Source organism: Phascolarctos cinereus, unplaced genomic scaffold, assembly GCF_003287225.1.
Source record: "Phascolarctos cinereus isolate Bilbo 61053 unplaced genomic scaffold, phaCin_HiC Scaffold_4;HRSCAF=312, whole genome shotgun sequence".
Taxonomy (NCBI): domain Eukaryota; kingdom Metazoa; phylum Chordata; class Mammalia; order Diprotodontia; family Phascolarctidae; genus Phascolarctos; species Phascolarctos cinereus.
The window spans coordinates 311,360,598-311,384,488 of record NW_027555847.1 but is presented as its reverse complement, the minus strand read 5'-3'; the positions used below and the strand labels follow the sequence as shown (position 1 = coordinate 311,384,488).

General features: G+C 36.9%; 1 protein-coding gene across 1 annotated transcript in view; it reads left to right on the top strand.

The window, feature by feature from the left end:
- The window catches only part of MSH3 (mutS homolog 3), a 204,065-nt gene that overhangs the window by 108,436 nt on the left and 71,738 nt on the right, over positions 1 to 23,891 (top strand). The window contains 4 exon segments of the mRNA XM_078153148.1: positions 5,325 to 5,512; positions 10,695 to 10,863; positions 14,921 to 14,985; positions 17,193 to 17,309. Coding sequence (XP_078009274.1) covers positions 5,325 to 5,512; positions 10,695 to 10,863; positions 14,921 to 14,985; positions 17,193 to 17,309 — 539 coding nt within the window.

The following is a 23,891-nucleotide window of genomic DNA, read 5'->3' as shown; positions in this document are numbered from 1 at the left end:
AGAGGAGCAAAAAAACCCTCTAGTATCCCAAAGGGTAATGTCAAATGGTCACCTGCCCAAAAAGAATTCATAGAAGAACTTAAAAAAGACTTTAAAAATTAGATGCGATTGAGGAAAACTAAAAAAGAAAAAAAAAGAACAATTCAAGAAAAACAAGAAGATTATGAAAAGAAAGTCAACCAATTAGAAAAGGAGATCCAGAATCTTAAGGAAGAAAACAACTCCTTGAAAGTCAGAATTGGGCAAGGGGAAGCCAAGTAAAGTCATAAGAGACCAAGAAATAATAAAACAAAATCTAAAGAATGAAAAAATAGGAGAGAATGTGAAACATCTCATAAGAAAAACAATTGATCTGGAGACATAAGAGTAATCAGACTACCTGAAAGCTATGATCAAAAAAGAATCTTGATAGAATAATAAAAGAATAATTGAAGAAAATTGTCCTGAAGCATTAGAATAAGAGGGGAAAGTAGAAATAGAAAACATCCACTGATCACCACCTGAAAGAGATCTATGAGGAAAACCCACAGGAATATCATCATCAAATTCTAAAACCTCCAGCTCAAGGATAAAATATTACCAGCAACAAGAAAAAAACAATTCAAACGGGGCATTTTTGCAGTTAGAATCACACAAGACCTAGCAGAGATGACATTAAAAGACCACAGGTCTTGGAATACTATACATCAAAGAGCAAAAGAACTGGAGTTCTGGCCAAAAATATCATACTTAGCAAAGCTAAGTATAATCTTGAATGAAAAAAATGGACATTTAATGAATTATCAGAGTTTCAGGATTTTGTTAAAAACAAAAACAAAACCTGAACTTAATAGAAGATTTGACATATAAGAGCCAAGAAAAATATAAGGCACATACCAAAGTCTAATTATGATGGACTTAATGAGGACAGACTGTTTACCATTTTTATGAGGAAATGTAAATCCTGTGTCTAATATTGTTATTAGTAATTGGGTAGTTCATAACCAAGATTGGGGTAGACCTGAGTGTGATATGATTGTAAAAAGTAAAACCATTTAGGAATAGCTAAAAAGAGTAATTATTTTATACAAATGAGCTGCGAGAGGAAGAACCAACACAGAGGAATTAGATGGGGGAGGAGGGCTGGTTGTTCTGGGAACCTACTTTCATTGGGAATGAGTTCAAGAGGGAGCAATACATATATATCTAGAAAAGTATAGAAGTCTTCTAAACTCAGAAAGAAATAAAACGCTAAGGAGATAGGGAGTGGGGAGAGGATAAGGGAGAGATCTTTAGAGGGGAGGGTGAGAGAATAGGTTAAAGAGACATAGAGAAAGGTGTTTAGATTAATGGAATGGGAAGATAATGGAGGGATCGCCGAAAGGGGGGAAGGTGAAGTAATAGGAGGGCAAAATAGCAGGTAGAAGCAAAGTAGAGGAGTTAGGAGGGATAGGAAATAAGAGATATGCACAAGTAAAATAAAGATCAGGAGCAGAATTTGTTAGGGAAAAAGGAACAGAGCTGGTAATTATGATCTTGGACAAAGTTAAGGCTAGAATAGATTTAATCAAAAGAGAAAACTAGGGAAACTACACTTTGTGTCAGCTGTATTCATCAGTGTTATTTTGAACTATTTAAAATAACTAGACAGTATAAGGTTGGGACTGTTGCTGTGGTGTAGGAAATAACAAGTTGGTGGATTTGGAAAAATAAGGAAAGACTTGGACTTATGAAGGAAGAGGTTATCCACCCTCAGAGAAACAGAGGACAAATAAGTATAGCATGGTCTTACATGGATCCGTGTGTCTAAGTATATATCTATATATGAGTATGATTATAGATTTCTAAATACATGTATGCATAAGTAAGTGTATATATATATAAGGGTATGTGTGTGTGTATATATATATATATATATATATATATTGTGTGTGTATATGGCTATGTATGTATATGTGCATGTATGTGTATATGTATATCTATATATAAATATATCTGTGCTTAATTATATCCTTCTGGGTGGGGAGGGTGAGAAACAAAGTAAAAAGTGCACAGTAGAGAACAAAATAAAACTTACAAGGAAGCAAAGAAAAAATGGACAGCTCAGAACACAACCTGTAGTATTTATTATATAGGCTTTCATGAAATTGGAAATTTATATGCTGTGCACATGACAATACTTTTTTCCTTTTGTATTTAAGTTTATAATGTTTGTTTTTTTCTTGTGTATTTAAATTTTAGTATTTAAGTCTAAAATTAAAAAAAAAAGAAAATAGAAAAAATTTTCTGTTTATTGAGTGACTGTCCAAAAAGACCTCTTTCGTGGTAAAGAAAGCTGACAGCACCACAGGTGTCCACCCTAAACCTTAGCTGGTTCTTTCTCCATTTAGTTTCTCGATGCCATCTTTTACTTCTCTTTTTGTTCAGAGTTCTTCATTGGTTGTATGTTACAGCCTACTGATGCCCACTATTCTGTGTTTCTCTGTTGCATCCTATCTGATGGTCATGTGTAATTTTCTGGAAATTGCCATATTGTCATGTTACCATACACTGGTAGCAACATTGGTAGCAACATTGGTAGCATGATTGAGTTGTGGGTCAAGAATCTGTAAAGCAAACTTGCCACTGGTTCAGTTAACTTCCCACTCAGATGATTTAACTTGAAATGCACTATAGGCCTCTTCTTAGAAGGTCGAAACCTAGTGTTTTCTTGGACAGTACTTTAGTACTACCCATGAAGAAAAATAAAATTATACATCCTTTTTATCCTACAAACATAGTTTGTGTGTGTTTGCTTTTATGTATCAATATACACTACGTTAATTTATACTATGTGAGAGAAAAGGAAGGAAACTTGGTGTCCCCAACTGGTCAGTAGTTTTAAAATTTTATTTTATTCAGAACTTAACACATACCAAATAAAACGAGTGTTTTTTTTAAAATAAAATATAACAGAAAAAGAGAATTATGTAAGAAACTTATTTTATTTTATATGGCTTGCTTTTCCTTGGCATTTAACAAATTTAAGTTGTAACTTTCAAAAGTATCCTGCTTTTCTATGTTTCCTTTTAGCTTTCCTTCTGTTTTCTTTTGTGCATTTCTTAAAATTCTTCAGTGACCCCTTTTACTTTCTTTTGTTTTGAAGGGGTGCTATGCTGTCACTAGATTTCCCCTCTCCTAAACCCTATCCCCTTGCAACTGGGGAAAAAAAAGGTGAAAAAAGAACTCCTTTAACAAATATGTGTAACTAAAACAAATACTCACATTGTCCATGGTCAAAAATACATGACTCATTTTGCACCTTGAGACAATCACTTCCTTGTCAAGAAGTAAGTAGCATGCTTTATGATTAGTTCTCTGTAATTGTAGCTGGTGCATTGATCAGAGTTCTTAAGACTTTGAAAGTTGTTTTTCTTTATAATGTTGGTGCCTTTATGTTATTGCTACCATGTTAATTTGCTTCTCCAAAAGGCCAGTTTTAGACAACTGCTTAATTTTGGGGCCACAACATCCTGCTGCACTTTACAGCTTATAGCCAAGAGATATTCAGAATAATGGGCTGCAATTTTGGAGAGTTATCTCTAAGCTTAATTCCCATATCTGTATATCCATCCTTGGTTTCTTTCTTGACCCTCCATTTTGCATTTGTTATTGTTGTTCAGTTGTGTCCGACTTTGTGACTCCATATGGACTTTTCTTGGCAAGGTACTGGAGTGGTTTGCCATTTCCTTCTCCAGTGGATTAAGGAATACAAAGAATTAAATGACTTGTCCAGGGTCATACAGCTAGTGAATGTCTGAGGCCTGATTTGAACTCAGGTCTTCCTGATCCCAAGCCCAGTGCTTTATCTACTGAGACACCTAGATGCCTCCAGTCATGCATTACCAACTACATTTTGAACATTTCAAACTGTGTATCCCATAGGCATTTCAAGCTCAGCATGTTCAAAACAAAACTCATTACCTTTCTCTACCAAGGCCATTCCTAACTTCCTCTCACCACTTAAATAAACTTTTGTAGTTTTTTGCGGGGAGGGTTTGTTTTTTGGTTTTGTTTTTTGGAGTGTGTGTTTGTTTTTAAGCTACCCAGCCAAATACTGTTGTTTGGGTATTTCTTTGAAGTAGATCTCTCATTGTACAGATTTTTTACTGAAATACAACTTTTCCCTAGTCTCTTTCCCAGGATTAAAAGGTGAGTTATTTTGTAACCCTTGTGGTTGAGAACAGACTTGGTGATTTATACATTTTGCCTTCGTTATAGGGAGCAGAGGGAAGAGAAAAACAGGGAGCTAGAGAACCAAACCTTTAGTGTAACAAGGAACTGTCCTAGAATCCATATTTGTAGATAACACAGTGGAGCAAAATGGAGAGGATACAGGTATACCTTAGACTCTATCTCAACAAGGATTAGCATCATGTAGTGGATAGCGGTCAGGCCTTGTAATAAGGAAGAGCTAGAGTCAAGTCCTGCTTCTGATACTTGCTACCTGCGTAACAGTGTCCAAATTATTTAGCTTTCTAGTGCCCCAGGCTTCCAATTGCTCATTAATCTCTCCTAGCTCTGATCCAGCACAGAGCAAATTTGTGGAACTCCTTGCAAACTCTTTGGGTTAGAGTGAGCTGTTAGATATCTCTGTAGAAGAAAAAAAGTAACAATTTCTGAAAACAAGTTGAATGGAATTTGTTACATTATATAACAAAAGTAGATGCAGCTTTAGCAGATTTAAAGTTGCAAAAATAGCTTTTCTTGCTTCTTCCTTGGGTCTTAGTCTTTAAAGTCATTTTCCAAGTCTGGAAAATCTAATAAGTAAATATATTAATGTTCAGAGCACAGTAGAAGGCTTGCCCTTTCCTTATTTTCTTGAATAATCATGTGATTATAAATAGGATAGTAACTGATAGTAAAAATCTGGTGAATTACTAAAAAAGGCAATTAAAAAACAAGTTGTCAATGAATGTTTGTCATGTTTATTTTGTTAGGAAAAACAAAAGAGTGAGAGGGCAGGAAGATAAGATTCAAAGAAATTAAAATTATATTCAGCATATCGTTTGAATTTATTTTCCCACTCCTGACATTTCTAATGTGTTTTTTGAAATGCATTTTGAAAAATGAAAAACATCCTGGGTTTAAAATCACTTCATTTATATCCTTAAAACATTCCTCTTCTAGATATTTACTACATAGGCAAGCCTTTATTTTAATTGGCTAAGTTTTTTATGTGGCAGGATACACTGACCAGAAAGGTGATTTTAAATATGCCCAACTTTAAAATGATTGATTAATCATTGAATTTCATTTTAAGGTATCTTACATTCTTTAGGTTAAAAAACTGTTTTCAATTTCAGTGTTCCACCCAGGAGTTCTTCTTGATTGTTAAAGCCCTGTGTCACCTGAAGATAGAAATTCAAGCATTAATTCCTGCTATCAATTCCCAAGTTAAATCAGACTTGCTCAAGCAGTGCCTTCTGGAAATACCTGAGCATCTCAACCCAGTGGAGCATTTTTTCAATATACTCAATGAACAAGCTGCCAAGTAAGTATCAGACCATTCGTTATTTCTTTTAAAAAGTTCATTTGGGCAGGCCTCATTGATTGGGACTGGCTAGACAGATCGTGGTAGGTGAATGTAATGGAATATTATTATCCCCTGAGGAACAGTTAGTGGCAAGAATTTGAAGAAGCAAGAGAAGACTTAAACTGATGCAGGGTAAAGTAGATAGAACCAGGAAAACAGTGTGTGTGATTCAGTTAGTCAGTCAACAAGCATTTATTAATGTGTCAAGTGCTAGAGATACAAAAAAAAAAGGCAAAAATAGTTCCTGCTCTCAAGGAGCATGTATTTTAATGGGGGTGACAACATGTAAAGAACTTGGCATGTGTAATACGCACAGACACACAGACAGACAGACAGACACACACACACAGTAGATGGAAGGTAATCTGAGAGGGGAAGGTGCTAGTAATTGTTTGGCCTTGAGGGGCCTATTACAGAGGTACCAGTAAGAGCAGTCCAGGCATGCCAGGATAGGAGATGAGGTGTTGTTTTCAAAGAACTGAAAGTAGATGAGTATACCTGTTAGATTATAGAGTTTATGGAGGGCAATAAAGTGTAAGAAGACAGGGAAGATAGGAAAAGGTCAGGTTATAAAGAGCTTTAAACACCAAACAGAGGACTTTGTATTTGGTCTGGATGTAATAGGGAGTCACTGAAAGTCACTGAGCAGAGGAATAAGTGACATGGGCAGACTTTTGCTTTAGAAGATCACCTTGGCAGCTGTGTGCAGGATGGGTTGGAGTAGGGAGAGACTTGAGGCAGGGCAACCAGTTGGAAAGCAATTGCAGTAGTCCAGATAGGAAGTGATAAGAGTCTGAACTAAAGCTGTGCTTATATGATTGGAGAGACATATGATGGACTTGTAAAGGTAGAAATGACAAGATTTGGCAACTGATTAGAAGCTTGGGAATTATGAGAGGTTATGGATGATACTGAGGTTGCCAGCCTAGGTGAGTAGGAGGACGGCTGTGCCTTTCGTAGTAATAAGGAAATTCAGAAGAGGGGGCAGTTTATGCAAGAATATAAGGAGTTCTGTTTTGGATATGTTGAGTTTGAGATGCCCGTGGCACATCATCCAGTTTAAGATGACCAAAAGGCAGCTGGTGAAGTGTGACTTTTGCTCAGGAGAGATACTAGGTCTCGATACGTTTATCTGGGAATCAACTGTATAGAAGTGATAATTGAACCAATGGGAGCTGATGATATCACCAAGTCAGATAGTATAGAGCAAAAGAGGAGGCTCAGGACTGAGCTTGGGGGAAAACCCATGAATACTGGCTGTGATGAGGGGCCAAGAAGCAGCAAAGGAAACTGAGGAGTGGCTGGAACGATGTAAGGAGAACCAGGAAAAAGTTTTGTCACGAGAACCCAGAGAAGAAGCTAGGAAGAAAATCTAGACTAGGAAATCTAAGAGAAGGTGATCAACTGTGTCAAATACTGCAGAGAACTTGAAAAGGATAAGTATTGAGAAATGTGCATTAGATTTGTCAATTAAGTAATTATTGGTAACTTTGGAAAGGGTCAATTGAACAGCAGGGTTGGAATCTTATTTTGTAGAAGGTTTAGAAGAGAATGTGAGAAGTGGAGGCAGTGAGTTGTGGAAGTTAGCCCTGAAGGAGGCTAAGAGATAAAGGATGATAACTGAGAGAGTGATTATTGTAGGAATGAAAATAAAAGTCTTTAAAACAATAGGAGTCAATATGTAAGGGGAAACCGTAGATGAGAGACAGTAGAGAGGATAGTGACAGTGATCTGCTTGGAAAAGACAGGAGGCGATGAGATCAAAGGAGCACATAGAGGGCTTGGCATTGGCAAGAAGAAAGACCATCTCTTTCTTTCCAAGCAAAGGAGGGATAGTGAGGGAAGATGTCTGAAGAGAAAGGGCATTTTTTCAGATATATATGACAAGAGTCTCAGCTGAGATAGTGATTGGGGGTGCTGTGGGAGGCTTCAGAAGAGATGAAACTTTTTCAAATATCTGTTGTGCAGAGTGGAATAGCAAATGAGTTAGGGAAGAATAGAACGCTTGCCTCACTGCAGTGAGGACCTGGTTGAGAAAAGCTAGTATAAATTTATAATGGACCCAGTCAGCGGAGTTTCATTTCCTGTGGCTCCATTCATCACCAACTGAGTAAAGAAAGCCGATGGTGGGAATAATCCAAGGCTGGGGATTGGTAAATCATGATTGGTGATAAGACAAGGGATCAAGGTATTGAAGAGTAGCAGATAGTGGAAAGTTGAGATGCTTCACCAAGGAGTTGAAGATAGGGAAGGAAGGAGAAAGTATAGCCACTGCAGTGGTGATGGCCTGGGAAAAAAATAAAGTTGAAGGGATTGGAGGTCATAGAGAGGAAAAAGAACATGGTTAAGGGCCATAAGAATGAGAAAAGTGGAATGATAAACTATTTTGATCAGGCAAAGAAATTTCTTAATTCATAAACAAGGAAGTGGAATTCTTGTAGGTGGTGAGATCAAGAATGTGACCATCTCTGTGGAGAGCTGAAGCAGAATGGAGGAGTAGGTCATAGGAGTTGAGTAGACTGAAGTATTGGGAAGTTAGGGTATTTGAGAGAGTATCAGTACACAGGTTGAAGTCCCCTAATATGAGGGCAAGAAAGAAAGATTGTGAGCCAGACATTAAACCTAAGGAAGGAAGGAAGGAAGGAAGGAAGGAAGGAAGGAGAATGGCTTGAGTTCAATAGATAACAGCTATCAGACTATGGATTGGATGATAAATTTGGATAGCATGAATTTTAAAGGAGGAGAGGTGATAAGAGAGCCTGGAAATGATAGTGGGTAACAAGGTATATTTGGACTTACATCATAACTGAGTAAGTCAATGGGTATTCGAGAAAGTGCATCCAAGGGTGGTAAGGAGAGTGGTTTTTCATTAGGAGGGAACTGTGTCTCAATGAGGGTCAGAAGACTGGAGTAAGAAAAGAAAAAAAAGTTTAACATGAAAGGAAGATTCTTAGTTATGGAATAGGAGTTTTAGCCAACACAGTCAAAGGGGCAGACCGATCTGGTGTGTAACACTGGATGTTCAGACAGATAGGCATGAGAGTGCATTGAATTGAGGATGGTGAATGAGGTTTTTACATTGTAGCCAGGATTTGAGAAGCCTTCGGATGGGGCAAGTATAAGGGAATGGGAGTATGCTAACCATGGAAGAATGAGTATCAGTCAGATACAGATCCTTAAGCAAAATGTTAGGTACTAGAAAAGAGATCCATTGAAGAAGACACGAGATTACACAGTTTAAAGTCTTCCCTTGAGGGTCAGCCTCCTGGTAGGTGGCGATGTTGCATCCTCTGAGACCCCAAGAGTCCCCCCTCACCACAGACAGGAGGAGATGGACACGTGGAGACCCATGGAGGAGGGCTTCAGGGGCATTTGGTCATCATGATTACCTGGCGTTTAGGGTCATTGGGTTGGTTGTTACTGATCTTGTTTTTCTTTCCATTCACTTCAGTGTGCTGTATAATTATAGTGACCACACTTAACCCTGCAGAAGATGTGAGAAAATAGACTCTTCTCTTTTTTGGCAGAGGTGGGGGCTCTGGGGGTAGGGTGCTGTCAGACTTGGCTGATGTGTTGGTGATTTTTGTTGAACTATTTTTTTTCTCATTAATTTTTTGTTTGAAACTTAGTGGTTAGAGCAGGGATATATTCGGAAATGAAAGCAATATAAAAACAAAAGCTGCCTCAAATGAAAAAAAAGATGGTTAGGCATATTGGTCATTTCATGTATATTTTCTAGTCTGCCTTGGTGGCAGTGGGCATTTGTATGTATTTGAAATGAGAAACCTGACCAGATCCTAAAGATCTAGACTGAAGACTCTAAATGTTAAATAGTTCCAGATGCAGCTGGAAATAAAAATTTAACTGGCTGCCATTTCACCAACCCTGCTGGCTGTGGGATTTCCCACAGGATTCACATAAGAAGGGCGGGCATAGGGAGAGCTAAGCTGAGTAGCTTGTTTAACCCAAATGGTGCTATCCTATTGGCATCTCATCTGTGTTTGCTGGCTGGCTGTGCACCATTTGTTTCATAAATAGGAACTCCAGATTCTAACTTCTAGAGGCAGATTTTCCGCAGGTGAAGTGGGTCTCTTATATAAAGCAGATAAAAATCATCTTAATGGTACTTAGTCCAATGCAGTTGTATAACTTTTGTACCATTTTTTATGGTTTACAAAGTACTTTACCCAGGTCATGTCAGAGGCAAATTAGAACGCAGGGCTTTTGAGTCTGTCTGCATTGTTACTCCATTATATCACACTGCCTTGGAATGGTGCTATTTCAAACACTCTTTGTCTATGCTCACCCATATCTTCTTCCCCACAGTCTCAGAGGAAAAGATGGCTAACATTTCTACTTGTTGTATTGACTCCTTTATGACCTTGTTTGAATTCATTTCTTCTGTCGTGTATATTTAGCTTTTTTCTATCTATGAGCACTTTTCTGTCATAAAATGTATTTAGATTTCATGTTCCCAAAAATGTTTTCCCTTGACCAGGCTATCTTTTTTAGCTCTCATTCTCTAGGTTATCTCCCTTCACTGGTAAAATTCTCAAAGACTACATGTGTGAAGAATAGTCTATTACCCAGATTACAAGAGGCATTGGGATGGATAAAGCTGTAGAGCTTTTTTTCATCAGTATGAGTATCTGAGACAGAAAGCACAGATGGACAAGTTGGGTCCAGAGCAGACTTCCTCCCACTGCCAGTCTTCATACTCCTATAATCTGGTACCTACCCATCCCTACTCTTTTCTTGGAATTGTTGTTTTCAAAGATGCCAGTGACTGTTCCTCATTGCTAAAGGACCAGTCATAAGATTGAGAGCAGAAAGCAACCAACCCTGTAGGTTATCCAGCCCATCTTCTTCATCACATAGGTGAGAAAATTCAGTTAAAAAGAAGTTAAATGACTTGTTCAAAGTTATCATGTAGTAAGTATCATAGAGATCATCTTGTGCAACTTCCTTATTTTATAGTTTAGCTGAGGATAAGAAAGGTTACAGGGCTCTTCTGAGATCATATTGGTAATCGTGGACACTATTTGTGGACAAATTTCAGCCTAGTACTAATTGCACTACATTCTGCCCACTCACAAGACATTCATTCTTCATGAGTACAAACATACTTTTTGTTTTTTAGGATTGGAGATAAAACTGAGTTGTTTAAGGACCTCACAGATTTCCCTTCAATAAGTAAGAGGAAAGAGGAAATACAAGTGGTTACCACCAAAATCAATCTACATTTGCAAGAAATACGAAGAGTACTAAAAAATCCTTCTGCACATTACAAAACAGTGTTGGGACAGGAGGTAATATGAATCTATACTTGACTGAATTTTATTTCCATGAAAGCCATTTGCCAAATGAAGTGAAAATTTGTTGAGAGAGAAATAATCTTGTTATTACATTATCTTGAACTTCTTGAATTTGTTTTGCTACCTTATAGTTTTGAAAAGAACAGTTCTGATAGCACTACCTTTTTGTACAGCTGGTCAGAAAATCTGGCTGCTGAAAATAATGCTGCATTCTGTTTTGGTTTGATCATACGGAATGGATCCTCTTCTTAAGTACCTGATGTATATTTCATAGATTCCTAAAATGTAGAGCTGAAAGGGCCCTTTAGAGATTATCTAGCCCAACCTACTCACTTTACTGTGATTTAGAGATGAATCATAAAAATTTAGAATTTCCCTCTTATTGGGTCATATTTTTATAACATGGTATATCCCAGAGGTGGGGAACCTGCAACCTCGAGGCTATATGTGACCCTCTAGATCCTCAAGAGCAGCCCTTTGGCAGTCCAAGTTTTACAGAACAAATCCTTTTATTAAGGGGATTTGTCTTGTGAAGTTTGGATTCAGTGAAAGGGCTACACTTGAGGACCTAGAGGGCCACATGTTGCCTCGAGGCTGTAGGTTCCCCACGCCTGATACATCTTGTCTTGTTCAATAGATTTGATGTGCACTTTCAGGGGGCTCAAAGTCACAGAAACAGTCTTCATCACTGTGGCATGTGTTTAGAAGTCATTTTGCGTTTATTACCTTGCCCTATCTTAACAGCCGCTTCTTGTGAATGCTTGCAAAACTGTGAAATTTTTGAAATGGTTAGAAAAACTTTTTTTGGGGGGTGAGGCAATTGGGGTTAAGCACCTTGACCAGAGTCACACAGCTAGTAAGTGTTATGTGTCTGAGATAGAATTTGAACTCAGGTCCTCCTGACTCCAGGGCTGGTGCTTTATCCACTGTGCTACCTAGCTGCCCCTAGAATAATTTTAAAAATAACTATAGAATCCTATTCTGGTTCATGAGCATTATTCACTAAGTACTTGTTCATAGAATCATCATGCTACATTGGAAGGAGTAGGGGATTTGAAGGCAAAGAAGCGAGTTTCAGATCCCTATATGGCTCCTTCTTTTTTTGTTCTTCTGGGCTCATAGTGTCCTTATCTGCAGAAGAAGGAGGTTGGACTAGATGCCCTCTAAATCTAAGGCTGTGGAGGGGAAGACTGCTGCTTGTATGGAAATACTTCAGTACTTCATCAAGATAAGATGGGTGTTTGAGAGTTTCTGTGGTAACCCATATAGTGAACCATATAGAAACTTATGAACATCAACATAAAGCATGTTTTGCACTAGGAAGAATTTTTATAATCAATGTCTATCAACTGTGATTTCCTTATTGTAGTGGGATATTTCAACAAGTTTGTGATATTAGAGAGACTTAGATTAATTTGTTTTAATAATAATTATAGCTAACATTTGTACAGTGCTTTAAGGTCTGTAAAGCGCTTTACAGATATTATCTCAGTTTCTTTTCACAACAGCTGTAGGAGATAGGTGCTATTCCCCTTTTGCAGTTGAGGAACTGAAGCAGTAGGAGGTTAAGGGACTTGCCTGGGTTCCTACAGCCACACTTGTGGCTGGATTTGAACTCGAGTTTTTCTGACACCAGGCCCAGCACTCAGTCCACTGTGCTATCTACCTGCATGTATTAATGGAATTAAAATCTGGAATCTTTTTTCATTCAGTACAAATGCTTCAAGTGTGGATGTCTCTTTAAATTTCACATGTGTAGCCTCCCATCCATGTGAATCCTTCTTGAAGGGCACATGGTCAGTGTGTTTTGTGATTTCGTGCACTTCTCGAATGCTTTCAGAATACTGAATGATGACAGTAAGTATTAAGCTCATTCACACAACATTCTTGAAAAAGGTACAGGTTTTTTTGGGGGGTCCATTTTAAAGATGATGAAATTTAATGAAAAAACGACCTTATGTAGGGTCCCACACTGGCTCACTGGCAACCCTCCTGTGTAAGGTCAAGTACATCTATGAATACTACACAGCCTGCAAAATGCTGACCATCATTATTCCATATTCTGATTTGAAGATTAAAGAGAATAAGAAATAAAAGAAACCTACTTTTAAAGGAAGTGATGCAGCCTTTTAGCCTTTTCCAGAGTCCATAAGCCATAATGCTTTTCCATCTCTTACATTTAGTAAAAATTTGAAGATTCCATATGGAGACTTTGAAAAATGCAACCTTGTGATTGGGGAATAAATTTAATTTGGATAATTTGTAAAACAGATTTTTACGATTTAAAAGCATCATTGTAAAGCTAATCCCAAAACTTTCTCATGTTTCTTTTTTGGGAGGAAAGAGACCAAGGGAAATAGAGGGAGTGTAATTTTACGTAATTATTATATTGATTTCTGTTCTGCTTTCTTTTCTCAGAATAGATGTGGAACATAAGTGATCATTTAAAATTTTCAAGTGTTTAGTAAGTGACAATCTTCAATGACAGTCTACAGTTCTTGCATGAGTCTTATGTTCTTTTATGCTTAAACCATCCTTTTTATTGCCAATTTCTCTAAGGGTTAAAATTATTAATATCTTACATTTAAGTTTGGCTTCCTCCCTCTTCAAAAGAGCATTGTTACCAAAATCAACCTAGCTGTACGTAGGATTGATAGTGAAATATTGATAAATGCAGAAAAATGGCAGGGAAAGATCTATCAGTAACAATGGACAAAAATAAATTGATCCCAAGTTAGCATTTTGGCATTTCCATTTTAAAAGCAGATGTAACCCTGAGATCAGGTAGTAGAATTACATGACTTATGTTGGACAAAGTCACCCTCATTTTTTACTCAACATTCCTATTAGTATACTATAAAGTAGAAAGGATTCAGAAAAGGAACCAAGAAAGTGATCTGAAGGACTGATAACTAAGATAGATGAAGAAAAGTTATTAGTATTACAGGATTTTTCACCTTGGAGAAGATTAGGCAATTTGATAAAGGTTCTTAAGAAGACAATAGTGATTCTATTTTCAATCTCTTAAGCCCAGAACAAGGTGAAATAGATGATGCAACCTAAAGGATTCAGATAAGATAAAAAGGACTGTCTAATAGTTATTGTTGAGTGAGTTACCAAAAGTTGTTATAGACTCTCCTTCTCTAAAAATGCCAAGGGTCAAGACCTTTTCTGAAGGGTCACTAAGGAGGAATTCTACAGAGGAATGGATTAATTTACATTTGAAGATCTCTTCTGGCTTTAAGATTTAATGATTTCTATGCTATGCATTGCAGTGATTTGGATATATTAACTTGCAGCTGATACCAATATGTCTATGCCCATTTACTATCAGAATAAGCAATTATTTTGGTTGGAGGATCACTTTTTAGATACCACTGTACCTAGAAACAGCTAAGTGGTGGTGCAGTGGATAGAGCACCAGGCCTGGAATGAGGAAGACCCAAGTTCAAATCCAGCATCAGACACTAACTGTGTGACTTTGGGCAAGTCACTTACCCCTGTTTGCCTCATCTGTAAAATTAGCTGGGGAAAGAAATGGCAAACCACTCTGGTATATTTGCCAGGAAAACTCCAAATGGGATTACAAAGAGTCAGACATGACTGAAATGACTGAACGACAATAGTACCTTGAAGGTGATATACTCATGACTTAGTAGTTCCTATAGTTTGGCCCTATCCCCAGGGGCACCGCTCCATCTCCTCAGAGCCTCCCCATACCCACCACAAATATTTAGTGCCAGGTTTGTATATCTCTCAGGGTTAGGTACGTGTATCCATGTTCCTTTTGCTTCTTTACCCATGTAGACAGGATGTGGAGTGTGTGTCACAGGCACTGCTGTCTCAGGGACTAATAATGACTTTCCAGAATGCCCCATTAGTCAGTGTTTTACCCAGGACTAATTGTAATTTAAGTTCAGTCATATACAGTAATCAGTTGTTTAAATAACCAAAGAATTTTTGTGATTTAAAAATAAATCATCTTAAATTTTTGAGCACTTTCTGGAATTTTTTCCTTAAATATCCAACATTTCCTTTTCATTTATTTTAGTTTCTCATAGAAGTAAAGAACTCTCTCATATCTTCTATACCCTCTGATTGGGTTAAGGTTGGAAGGTAGGTTTAAAAATAAATTTTTTTCCTTATATTTAATTTTATGAGGACTTTACTGTTTTTATGTATAATTGGAATATGAATAGTCAAATTTTCAACTTAAAAACAAAGTCTTTTGGTTTTGGTAGGGGACTTTTAAATAAACAGCATCATTGCTCTAGCCATTCTAATCGTTATTTTAAAAGATAACTGCATTTTCATTTTGATATAAGTGCTTCACTGGATATTTTGCAGATCAGTATTTCATGGTTTCTGTCCAGTGAGCTGAGTCTAGTGACTTCACTGGAGACATGTATATGAGAAAAATAATAGGAACCTTCAGATGATAAGGGGGATTCTTCTGCTTGAGCATTTTGATTTTTTTGATGCCTGATGCCTTTTTAAATAAGGTGGAAATTTAATTTCCAGCTTCAGATAAATCATAACCTTTTCATTTTGGTGGCTTTCATAGCAAATGAGATTACAGAGTAGCTTATTCATTCTAGTGTGTCAAGATCTACTGCAGATTGACACCAGTAGATTCATCATATGTTAGCATCTGGTTCCAGAATAGAGATAGAGCTTTTTTCTTTTCGAGTAAGCAATGACCTTTGTAACAGGGGCTTTATTTCAGAGAAGGATAGGAGTTACCAAATGATAGTATGGTATTATATATTAATTAGGTGAGTAATTAACCTCAAAATTAATATCTTTCACAAAAATGAATTATCTTATCCTTAATTACACCTACTGTATTGAGCTTTTATGGACTCACAGTGAAGTGGCATTTGTCTTTTTAGACAGATTTGATAATATCACGGAAAAAGAAGAGCAAAGTGGTCCCTAGTATTAAAGGAGCTGTAAAAGGGACAGCAAAGACCACTTTCACTTATTATCCGTGTCAGAAACAGATTAGAGCCTATAGCACAATGAAATGATGACCTATTTATCATTTTAATTGTTATAGTAATGATTTGTTATTTATTGCTGGTAGCACAAGAGGCCCCCAGAGTACCCAGACCTGACTTACAAGTTCCTAACACCTTGCTTTTTTTACCCTATGCATTTGGAAGTCTTAGACATCAGAATCAGATATTCTAACATCTTTTCTTCCTCCCAAATCTGTTTATTCCCATCCCTGCCTTTTCAGGCATTCTTCCTTTTGTCTTCCTTTCCTTTTAGTCCACTTTTATCTTAGCCTCCAGCTAGTAAGTAGAAGTCTTATTTTCAGAGAAATTACTTGAGATTGAATCATGGGAGTCTCTTCAGAGCTATAACTGGAATGTCATTAAATCATTTATACCAGAAGAGAGAGCTGTGATAAAATGCATTTGCATAGAAACTTAGACCACATTTAGTATAAAAGAAACAAGCATGAGATAGTATGGTATCAATCATCTTCTGAGCATTCAGGAAAGGTAGTTGAGTGAGTGAATAACCGAGCTTTTAGAGAGGTTTATTGCAAGTTTTTTTAACTTATTGTTTGGCTGATGGCACTACAGGAAGGGTAGGTTAGTACATCGCGAGCCAGACTTTTAAAGTGGTATGATAGAGGAAATAAATCCATCCGCTTGGTACAGTGACTTGCCAAGTTAAAATTGATTGCTGCCACTGCACTATGGACAGGGAAAATGGAAAGGGAACAGAGGACAAGTTGCAGTTCTTGCCATCAGAAAGCTTACCCAAGCCTTGTTCTTTTCCTAATGTCAAGACGCATGGGAACATGTGGGGATTATGTATAGAAAGACTGGTAAAATAACAATGACTGTGCATCATTTTTCTGTATGGGGAATTTAGAAAATATAGTTCACTTTCCAAAGATTTCTTTCACATTCATTACACTTTGAATTAATGTATTGGGTTTTGTTATATTGTATATGGATTTCTACTAATCAAACTGGTCTTCCATTAGCAGAATTTATAAGAAGGAACCTTCTATTGCTAAAGCTGAACATTTGAAGTACTGAATTTACCATACAGATTTTATATTCAAGAGTAACTTTTAGTGGCTTTTGGTCCAGACCTTTCTATAGAATCCAAGAGCTTTTCTTTATGATAAAGATTTTGAAATGAATAGATTTGAGTAGCATAATAATAGAATGCTCCCTATTTACATCACTTTTCAAGGTTCATCAGAGAATAATGAAGAACTACTCTAATTTTCTGAAGTGATGGTATTACTGATTTCTAAGTAACCTTGATTTCCTATTTATGTTTTTCCTCTCTTCTAGCACAAAAGCTGTCAGCCGCTTTCACTCTCCTTTTATTGTAGAAAATTACAGACATCTGAATCAGCTCCGGGAGCAGCTAGTCCTTGACTGCAACACTGAATGGCTAAATTTTTTAGAGTGAGTTTACAATGAAATGTATAATCTGACTCTTGCTATGAGAAATAGACCGGAAAATCTCTCCATCAAAAGGAAAAGTAGAAATTACTGCTTTGATTTCTTCTGGCCTGCCATGAAATAGTTGAATACATGTGCTCTTTGATTTTATTTTTAATCCATTGAAATGTAAGCTCATCTTAAAGCCTTTGCTTGCAGAATAAACATTTATTTTTGTTATAGTACTATAAATTTGGAGGCTGAGGATTTGACATAGTCAGTGAGTAAGTCATTGCCTTCTCTTGTTACTTAACCCTATCACATCCTCATCATTTTTTCCAAAGCAGAGAAAATATGAGTCAATAATCTGGGAATAATTTATTCCCTTACAAGAAATAAAGCAAGTTTGCCTTTTTTCCTTCTACATTGGTCTTAATTGCTGGACACCAGAGTATATAATTGGTTATTCTTCTGTGTTCTATATGTATTTTGATATCATTCTCTAGAAATAGTGTGCTCCCACTAGCTAATTTTCCAGACACCCATATGGGTATTTCTATATTGTCTAAACTGTTTCATAGAAAAGTTGTCTTTGGCAGCTAATATGTTAAGGTGACCACATTCCTACTGTTAAGTGTATAGCACCTGTCAAATGCAGTATCTCTTTGAATAAATCCTCTTTGTAGTAAATAACTAGTGTTTCCTATTCCCTCTTACATTGACTTTTGCCCATGTTAGTCATGTGTTTATGTTAATGCTAAGCTTAGAGGTGGGATTTTTTTTTCACATTTGTAGTCATACTCAGCATAATGTTGCCTAAAAGTTATTAATAACCCCACTGTTGTGAACCCCCCTCAGTATTGTGATACTTTTTAACCAGTCGCTCAAGATAGAGTGACATCCTCCCCTTTTCATGCTATATTTATTTCATATTTACAGAACTAATTAACTAAGGTAGGTAGGATATACCTGGATTTTTAAAAGTTCTTTTCTTAATTTATATCTTTAGTTTTTATTTTACTTTCATTTCCAAATATATCTCTCCACCTTCCATACCCAGTAAATCATCCTATGTAATGAGTGACAACTTTTAATAAAGAATGAAAAGAAAGAAGGGGAAGGAAAAGTTAAGCAAAACTTAATGAAAAGTTAAGCAAAACAAATGAATACATACCAGTGGTCTAAGGGCATATGCGGTGTCCCTCACCCATAATCCCCTAGCTCTGTAAGGATGTGAGGGACTGGCATTTTCTCATCTGTCCTCCACAGCCATTAGTGGCCATTATAATTAATTCTGTAGCATTCAATTTTTGTTCTCCTTTTACATTGTTTTAGTTTTTACATCTACTTTGTTCCTGGTTCTACTTACTTCCCATATGTCTCTGAAATCTTCATACTCATTTTTATTTTTACAACGAAATAATATTCCACAGCATTCACGTGCAGCAATTTTTTTGGCCATCCCATAATCAATAAGATTGATTGGGCAACTAGATGGTACAGTGGATAGAGTGCTAGACCTGGAATCAGGAAGACTCGAATTCAAATTCAGCCTTAGACACTTACTAGCCTTGTGACCCTGGGCAAGTCTGTTTGCAAACCCTGTTTGCCTCAATTTCTTCATCTGTAAAATGAACTGAAGAAGGAAATGGCAAATAACTGCAGTATTTTTGCCAAGGAACCCCAAATGAGGGCCCAGAAAGATGGATACAACTGAAATGACTGAACAATTACAACAACAACAATCAGTGAGTATGCTTGAATTTTTAGAGGATTCCTTGACCAATGTTTACGAGATAATTAAACAGCAATAATAAAAGCAGGAATTCAGGAAAAATTCTAGGAGGTTTAGATCAGTGTGATGATGATAAGTCCACCATAGTTGTTTCATTTTTGTGTCATTAACTTTTCTTTTTTCAGTATCTCAAGCATTTCTCCCTGTGTGTACATACTCCACGAGCCCTTGCCATTTTAATAGGTGATTATAATTCTCACAGACTGAAAACCACAGAGGTATTAATTTTTTTTTAAATCAGCAGACATTTATGAAGTCTTTCCTGTGTGAAGAGCATTGTTAAGAGAAATGTAATGTTTAGATAAAACACACTCCCTGCCCTCAAGGAGTTTTTATTCTTGTTTAGGTGTTTTTCAATCATTTCAATCATTCAGTCACTCTCTGTGACCCCATTTGGGGTTTTCTTGGCAGAGATATTGGAGTGATTTGCCATTTCCTTCTTCAGCTCATATTGCAGATGAGGAACTGAGGCAAACAGGGGTAAGTGACTTGTCTAGGGTCACACGGCTAATAGATGTCTGAGGCAAGATTTGAACTCATGAAGATGAATCTTCTCGACTCCAGGCCTGGTACTGTATCTACTTTGCCTCCTACTTTAGTAGGGAACAATTCAGTACAATTCAATAAATATTTATTAAGCATTATTAAGTGCAAGTCACTATTTTAGGTCCTGGGGATGTTAAAAATATGCTATTAGGAGTTCTTAATCTGGCATCTGTGAACTTGGTTTTTGGAAATATTTTGATAACTGTATTTCAATTAATAACTGATTGAAATTGGTTTCTTTTGTAATCCTATATATTGTATTTTGTGCATTTAAAACCATTCCAGGATGGGGTCCATGGACCTCACTAACCTGCCAGAGGGGTGCTTAACACAAAAAAGGCAAAAAACCCCTGCTGTGGACCATGCTTTTTAGGAACCTGCAGTATAAGAAGAAAAGATATTTCCCACAAATATCAGGAGGACAGGGAGCCATACAATAGTGAAAAGGAGAGAATGAGGCAGGAATCACTTTTGTTTTAGGGAATGACAAGTAGAGCTAGGGAACAGTGCAGCCTGGCCAGAACATAGAATGTTTAAAGGGCAGTGGGGTAGCATGCAGCTACAAAAATAGTGGAAACCAGCCTGTGGAAAGCTTGGAGTACCTTGGCTGCAAGCTTATCCTTTCTGCAGTTGGCAATGAAGATTTTTTTAGTTGAGCAATGGCATTGTCTGCTATCTGTGTAGAGTCAGACTTATTACTGACTTGTTCCAGCACTTATAAAACAAATATAAAGCTAGAAGAAAGAATAGAAATGAGAAAAAGTATGGTGTGAAAAAAAAACCCTACAACTCCAATCTGACCTATTTAAATGTTACTTACATCTAAAAATGGAAAATGGGAAATGATTAAGTACAGCAATAGTAATTATGACAATTTTGTTAGTTATGTTTAACCAATATAAAACAATTGCCAAAAATATAAAACACTTGACCAAAAGAACCTAAAAACCAATACTTGATCTACTTTCATGGATCTGTGCTGAGGTAGGAAATTTCATTTCTTAATGCACACTGTGTATAGTCACTCTTTTTTGGCATCAGTAACACAAACAACTGATGCCATCAAATTTTCATTGACTCCTTGCTTCCTTTCCTGTTCAGAGTTGCACATCAAATATAGTTTATTTTATTTTTCTCTGAACATATTATCCATACTGAAGCTTATCTGCCAATTTTCGGTGTGTTCACACAACCTTTATGAGACTTTTATAGTTTCTTCCTCTAATTTGTCATATCTCCCTATGGAAGACCTTAGGTGTCCTTTTCATCTTGCATTTGCCTCGTCAGATGATTTTGATCCAGAAGGGCTGGCTACACAGGGTGTTATTGATTAGGTAGGTCTAGACCAAAGTCTTTGACAGCAGTTCTGGTCATGGATTTTTCCAGGCTGCTTCAGAAAGCTATGTTTCATTAGCTGTTTTGATCCAGGGCCCTTTTAGTGCACTGCAGACTTGATGAATACTGTCTCAAGACTGAAAGGACTATCTCATAATACCCTGGCCCTTGTTACTTGGTTTTGACTCAGTCTGCCTAACAATAGCCTCACTTATTATGTTTAAGCCCCCACAGCCTAGTCCAATGACTTTGGGTAGCACTCACCAAACACTACTTACTAACTGAAGGAAGGAAGTCTAACACCATTCTCTTCTCTTTCTTTTGGCATACTTTTCAATTAAAAACAAATAAACATATTTTACTCTATTTGTTAGCAATTGCACTAGTTATTAGGCAGAATCGAGGGATAAAGCAAGGAAAACTGGGATTAACTTATTTGGCTACTTGTTAGTTTTGCTGATAAGATATTTAATAGAACAGTATATTAAAGTTAATAGTTAAGTTGATGAATGATTAGAACACATAACTCTTTTCAGTTATCCATGCATCCATCCCTGCTGTCTCTTGCCACAGATAAACGTTGGCTGAGATTTAACCAGTGATTTTGCAGTGAGAACTCCCAAGAGAAAAAGGCACTGGTTGCCATGAGCACTGTTTAATGAGATGCCATATGGTCTGAGTTATTTATTTTATTTTATTTTTTTCACTAACCCTGGTGAACCCAGCATCAAAGAATTGAATACTAGTGATGCATGAAGTGTATTTGTGTCTTCCTGGCATACACACATTTGTATCATTAATATTGTTTTTGATCAGAATGCTACGCAGGAAATAAAAGATGTCAAAAGTCAGTGAGTGAAAAAGAAATGTGTTTCCTGCTTGCATTTGGAAAAGAAGGCTAAGTACTAGATTTTGCTCTGTTGGACTCAGAAACTTTTTCATTTTAAAATTCTTTTAAAATTGAATTTTAGTAGCTCTTAAGCAAAGTTCAAACATGTTAGAAGGGTATTCACAAACAAGAAGGAAAACATTTCCCTTTCTCAGTTAAATTCATATTCACGGAACAGAATCTAATCCAAAACTCAGCCAGCCATCATTATAGGCGTAGGAACTTCTAGAATGGATTTTTCTGTTTGCCAAAGACTGAGCAAACTTTATCTCTGGCACACAGACTCAGGCAATACTGAAAGCATAGTACAGTCTTCATTCTCTTATTGATTTTTTAATTAATAATACCATTGGCTATTACTGAGTGGAATGAAGAGCCATAAGGTCCTGGAGAACAGAGCCTCTCTTTTGCCCTTTCTTTATATTCCTAGCACTTAGCATAGTATTTGGCACATTGTGGTTTTTGGGTTGTTTCAGTTGTGTCTCACTCTTTGTGACCCCATTTTGGTGTTTTCTAAGTAAGTTGCCCAGGGTCACACAGCTAGTAAGTGTCTGGGGTCATATTTGAACTCATGAAGATGTGTCTTCCTGATTTCAGGTCTATCCATATGCCACCTAGCTGCCCAATCTGATATAGAGGCTTCCAAAGGAAGGACTGGGGCCTCATTCAGGCCTGGCTGGCCCTAAGGGCTGTGTGGTCAGAGGGTGGGAAGATCAGTCACATCCCACTCTCTTCTGCAAAGCTAATCATTGTCTCTGACACAACCACACACTATACTACACAACTGTATCCATTGTTGCATAATTCTCCCCTACTTTACCTGCTTCTGTAGCTCTGTAAACTCAACCTAACCTTACTCTGACTTCAACAGTTGCTTTGGTAGGATCTAGGTTTGGAGCTAGAAGGGACTTTGAGGCAAAATTTTAGCCCAGGTCTTCCTGACTCTGAATTCATTCCCATCCCTTAGTATACCCAGCAGGAAAACACACACACACACACACACACACACACACACACACACACACGCGACATAAATCACTCTGGGTAGAATAAAGAGGTATTTTTTATTCCACCCCAGAAGTAGATCATAGAGCAGATATGGAGGCATGATGTAATATTCATGGTGGAGTTCATCTGTCTGGATATATGATGGAGCATTCTCTTTTTGCTGAAAGCATCGTAGCCTTCAAATTCTTGATTTTCTTGGTGAAAATTTCATTCTTGGGAAGGTGGAAAAAACAATGAAAATAACTACTATTTTGTAACTGATTCTGAGCAATACCAAATAAAATACTCAGGACCGATAAGAGTATTGAAATAGAAATAGTAAGAACTTTAGGAGGAAGATAATGTGCCACATTATAGTTTATGACAGATAACGAAGGCAGTGCTGGGTATAGTCTCATATATACCATAGATTTTGGTGGAGTGTTTTTCAGGGTTCAGGAAAAGGACAGATAGGATTTAAAGTCCCAACAGGGAAGCTTAGTTCAAAAGGCGTAGGATGTTTTCAAGAATGACATCCTTCAACACAAACAATAATGGCGATGGTGAAAAAAGAAAAGGAAATTGCCCAAAGAGAAATTATCCATGATATTTTCAGAATGACAAATTGAATTTCTAAAAAGTTTTTGTATAACATCACATCTTAAATTTTTATTAACATACTACATCATTAAAAAATCTAAGTATATTTTCTCCCTTCCAGCTCTACATCTGGCATCCTGTTGTGCAAAAGTTGGAGATAATGGAATTATTGTTGTTGTTTGTCCATTTCTGAAGAGGTATAGCATATGCCATTAGACCCTTAGTTTATTGATTGGTTTTGCTGAACTGGTTTTTTTCTCTTCCTTTTAAAATGTGTTACCCGGAGAAGGCCCTTTTGTTAGGTGAACGATAAGGGATATATTCTGAAGTGTATGTGATTTAAAAATAGAAAACAAATAGGACAGTGATATTGTTTTTTCAAAAAAGAAATTCTTGCTACATCAAGGAATTATAATATTGGTGGGTGTGCTATAAAAATGGAAACATGATCTGT